Below are 4,685 nucleotides of genomic sequence, written 5' to 3' on the forward strand. Positions count from 1 at the left end.
TCTCCTGCTCTGAAAAGGCTTCAATCACAAAATCACAAGAGATGACCAAGCAAACAATCTTTACCAGAATAATTTAAATCAAATGCGTGAAAATTCATGTCTTGCTCATATGCCTTCCAATGTAGAGCAGGGAAAGGTCACATCACATATGATAAGCTAGAAGCGCTTGGGTACATAAGGACAAGTTTCAAGCATTTTTTATTGAATAGACTTTAGATGCAAAGGAGCTGAATAAACCAGTCAGTCTTTCGGACATAGTGCTTCCTGATGCCCACTAAAACGAGACCGTGCAGTACAGGAAATCTATCTGTTCTAGTTAACAATCTCAGGCAGTCTAGAAATTCCTGAAACCATGTAGCAGCAGAAGCTCAGCCTGACAGTCTCCAAAAATGTGCAAATAGCCAAACTAAAATATTCGGACAGAGTGGTGCTTGTTTTAACAGGAAGAAACCAAATAATTTACATGAACAAGTTTATATCAAAAACTCCATCAAATTTCTCTCTCTCTCTCTCTCGCCACACACAAATAGCAAAACACGTGGATTATATCTGAAACTCTTAATCAGATTAAACGGACTGGTGCTATCATTCGGTCTAGGACCTAAAATGATATGTGTTTGGGAATCCCATGTAGTATCTACCTAACATGGCTTATGTAAGTAAGCAGATCAGACGAGCATGCAGAACGAAGAATGAAAATTGTGTGCAGATCAAATACTGAATGTCCATGAAGCCGAAAAGACATGACTTACCTGTATAAAGTGCTCGCGAAATTACAACATCATGGAAAACCTGTAACATTAAATACAAAATTAGTTAACACCATCATAAGCTAGAAAATGAAACAGACCTCGAACACCATCTTCTTAGCAGGATCTCCATCAGCCGGTACATCTGAAAATAAACTAAAATTGACTCTTCCTTCTCGACACCATCATCTTAATTCAAATTAACAACCAACAACCCTTATATTAGACAATAAAAACACTTTATCCACCAATATTGTTTACAATCCATTACAGTAGTGATAAGAAAGCGCAGAAGAATTCATCGGTAGAAATATGTTTCATAAAAAGAAAAAAGCGAAAGTCCTGAAACCTACAAAAACGTTACAGTTATATTTTCAATTTATAGTAAAAAAAGAAACAAAAGAATGGCTAAACTAGGAACAATTAGCTCATTCTGATTTTTCATAAAACTATCTCCTGATATAATATTCAACTCTAGCTGATTAGTAGCTTCATCAGCTTCATTATACTTCCTATTGCTCTCCTAAAGAGCTTTCTCGGCTAAATTGAGCTGTTTCCGAGCTCCTGAGATGCAACTGCTGATGTTGCTGTTGGTGGTGTTGCTCCTGCTTCCGACGGTTCAACAAGTTCTTGAGCTGTTTCTGGGCTCCTGGGATGCCACTGCTGATGTTGTTGTTGGTGGTGTTGCTCCTGCTTCCGACGGTTCAACAAATTCACCCGCTTGATTGGCTTGATTAGACAGTCCAAATAGAGAACAATCATTGGGGATGTCCACTTGCTGAAGAGCAGCCTCAAAGTCAGGAGTCACAGAAGTATTACTCATTTCAGGAATGTCAATATCAAGAAACTTCTCATCTGGAGTGTAATCAGCCATCTTCAAAAGCTCGCCATCACTACATTTATGAGATCGACGAATAGAAGCCCGCTTTATAGGACTACCCTTCTGAGGAATACCCTTCTGGCGGCGTTCGGGAGAAGAAGAAGAATCATCCTCAGGAGATTCGAGAGAAGGAGAAGAATCATACGCAGGAGATTCGAGAGCAAGAGAAGAATCATCCTCAGCAGATGATGGAGGAGGAGATGAAGATGCTGTTCTGATGTCGTTCTTCACAGCTTGCAGTAGTTGAACCAAGAGCTTGGACCACCTTTCTTGATAGATGTCAGTAGCGTTTGATAGATTTTTGCGTAGATTCCCAAGTAGACGAACGACGTTACGACGATTTTCTAGAACTTTTTCATTCACAAGACGATTGGGAACCCTTAACGATGCTTGTCGATTTGTTAACTTGTGAAACTTGTATAGATTCTCGTCAAGCTTTTGTAGTTGCTTGAAACGGTGAAGATACTCAATCAATGTTTCAATTAAATCGGAAAGGCAAGGTAAGAGGAACTCTTCACTTTCCTTGGCATGCTTTAAATCTTCATCACCAAATTGTTGTACATGGTTGGAATAAAACGGATTCAGCTCCTCTAAGATAGGTAGTATAATGTGCGATAATCGCAATAAATCCACAACTAGCTTCCTCCCATCTATATCTATCTCTTTATTGGTCTTCATTGGTTGAGAAACCAATAGGTCCGTTTTAATCAACACGATGGAGTCAGCCATTCCATCTAAAAATTTCTGCTCATATAATGACGAATCATCCTTCTCCAAGTCTGTAAAATGCTGGCGGATTCTCTCAAGATGAATTCGTAAATTCCCACGCCTTTTCGCAGCATATAAAATCATCATACTGTTGAAATGTACATCATCTTTCTCTAAATCTGATCTAAGTCTATTTGCCATTTCCGCATTTACTAGATGTAGGTAAGATAATAATGCTTCAGCCAATTGACTTTCTAGTTTTACAAACTCATTGGTAAAATCTTTATCCAGTTTATCTGTAACAACTCCCAAAATTTCAATTACCCAATCAAGCAATTTAATTAAATCACCAGTTATTAACATCCACAACTTCTGATTCACCTCTTCATCAATATCTTCTTTATCACCCATCTGTTAGAGAAAATACATTAATAATTCAATTATTTCCTAATAAAAGATTCATGTTTCCGAACTAATTACTCCTATTACTAATCAGAACTAATTATCTCCTATTACTGTGCTTTCCATGTAAAGAATCAAACCCTAATGTAAGTAAAAATAATTTCTTTATAAAGTAAAAAACGAGTCAGATTGATGTTTCCACGAATCATGCACTAAATTCTCCTACCGAAAAATCTTCAAAACATATCCCCAAATAAATACAACCCTAATCTAAGAATAAACAAAATTTTGAATTTAGATCCCCAATTTGGGTTCTCCTTACAAGAACCCTAATAAAATACAGAAAGATCTAATCAATCAGGGTTTCTAAATCTTCCCTAATTTATGAAGAAAGAAAAAACCCAAAATTTTCTCAAATCCCCAATTATCAGAGAGAAAGAAAGAAAGAAAGAAAAACTTAATTTAACAATTTTATTACCTCGATTAAATTCTGTGCTACACACAATTTCTATTCCTTCGTCTTCGAGTTAAAGACCTTCAGCTTCGAGTTAAAGAAATATGATCCCTTTCAAAAACAAATATTGCCCTAATCTGAAAAGCGATTGCACTAATTTTGAAATCCCAACAAGGTTTTGAGAGATCTTATCTTCTAATTTGAGAGAGAGAAAGAAATAAAAAGAAATTTATGCTCTAATTTTGATTTAGAGATATCGATTTGATATCTTAGAGACAAATCAAATCCTAGGGTTTACTGTTCTTCGTTGAGAAAAACGACCGTTTTTTTTAAGAAGGAAACACATTATATATTGAATAAAAAAGGACCGTTAGGTGTTTGAATAATTACTACTTCTTAGTTCTTATTACTACTTACAATTACTCTGTTCAACCGACTTACTATTTTACCCCTACTAGTTAGTACTTTGCCATGGAAAATACAGTTTTACTACTCTTATTTGCTACTAACTGACTTCTTTTCTCAGCAAAAAGCATTTGGGAAACGATAACAATTACTGAGCCTGTTGATTACTACTAGTCTTTTAGGTGGTTACTATTATTATAGAAGATGGGTTGGAGAGAGCTGACGGCTCGCTATAGAGCATCTTTAAGAGAAGGTGCAAAAAAATCTTATGTGTATTTTTTATTTAGTCATTTTATTTATGGGGTAGAAAACCGTAAATAAATCATCTTTAACAGTGTGAATTTCAACTCTTAGAATTTAGAGAAAATTATTTAAAAACATGATGTGGAGGTGTAACCGGAGGTGTAGATAACACTTTCTTGAACACCTTCATATTTAGTAATTGGTCCTTCATAACTTGTAGGACACTACTATCGGTGATGGATTTATGCCAAACGGGGGTATAAAATCCTATGTGCTACTAAAAATAAACAAATCTTTCCTCTGTTGGAGATGCTCTTAGTCAAGATAGCATAGATTTGACGATGAACTCCTCTTTTTTCTTTTTTCTTTTTTAAATAAGGCACGGTCAGACCCATCCGCTGCTAATCCAGCCTCCACCCCTGAAGCGGAGCTAGTGTAGTGTAAGTGCACATCCTCCCAAACTAGCTTTCAATCCTAGAATTTCTAATATTTTGGGACCCAAGCTTATTTTTGTTATTTTGTGCTCCCTAAAGATACTTTGCTTCTTCTTAGTGAAGTTTCTAGCTCCACTTATGTGCCACCCATCAACAAGGTTCAACCTCAGCTCTGTCCATAGAGAAAATTGGTGAAATGGGATCCAACCTTAGTAGGAATCAATCCCCTTCTTCTCGTCCCCACTATGGACGAAAGGAGATGTGTTTACCACTATAGTAGGAAAAAAACGAGGCCAATAATTAACAAACACATCTTACAATGCTCTTTATTGGTCAAAAAGTTTAGGGTTCACTAATAAATACTGCATCTTTCTTTCGCTACTATTATTATTATTATTGAACGAACGAAC

The 4,685-nt window shown here is 36.2% G+C and overlaps 1 protein-coding gene across 1 annotated transcript; it reads right to left on the reverse strand.

Annotated features, from left to right (window-relative positions):
• Positions 1-1,006: 1,006 nt before the first annotated feature.
• LOC113329049 lies at positions 1,007-3,498 on the reverse strand. The gene is made up of 2 exons (XM_026576023.1): positions 3,218-3,498; positions 1,007-2,748 (listed from the first exon to the last, which is right to left on the reverse strand). The coding sequence occupies exon 2, from the start codon at positions 2,746-2,748 to the stop codon at positions 1,369-1,371; it is 1,380 nt and encodes a 459-aa protein (XP_026431808.1). The 5' UTR covers positions 3,218-3,498; the 3' UTR covers positions 1,007-1,368.
• Between the last annotated feature and the right edge of the window lie 1,187 nt (positions 3,499-4,685).

This window comes from Papaver somniferum, chromosome 1 (genome assembly GCF_003573695.1).
Source record: "Papaver somniferum cultivar HN1 chromosome 1, ASM357369v1, whole genome shotgun sequence".
Lineage (NCBI taxonomy): Eukaryota > Viridiplantae > Streptophyta > Magnoliopsida > Ranunculales > Papaveraceae > Papaver > Papaver somniferum.

Bases quoted from the DNA above. Each gene is read 5' to 3' on its own strand.
- LOC113329049 (XM_026576023.1), bottom strand. From the start codon at position 2,748: ATGGGTGATAAAGAAGATATTGATGAAGAGGTGAATCAGAAGTTGTGG.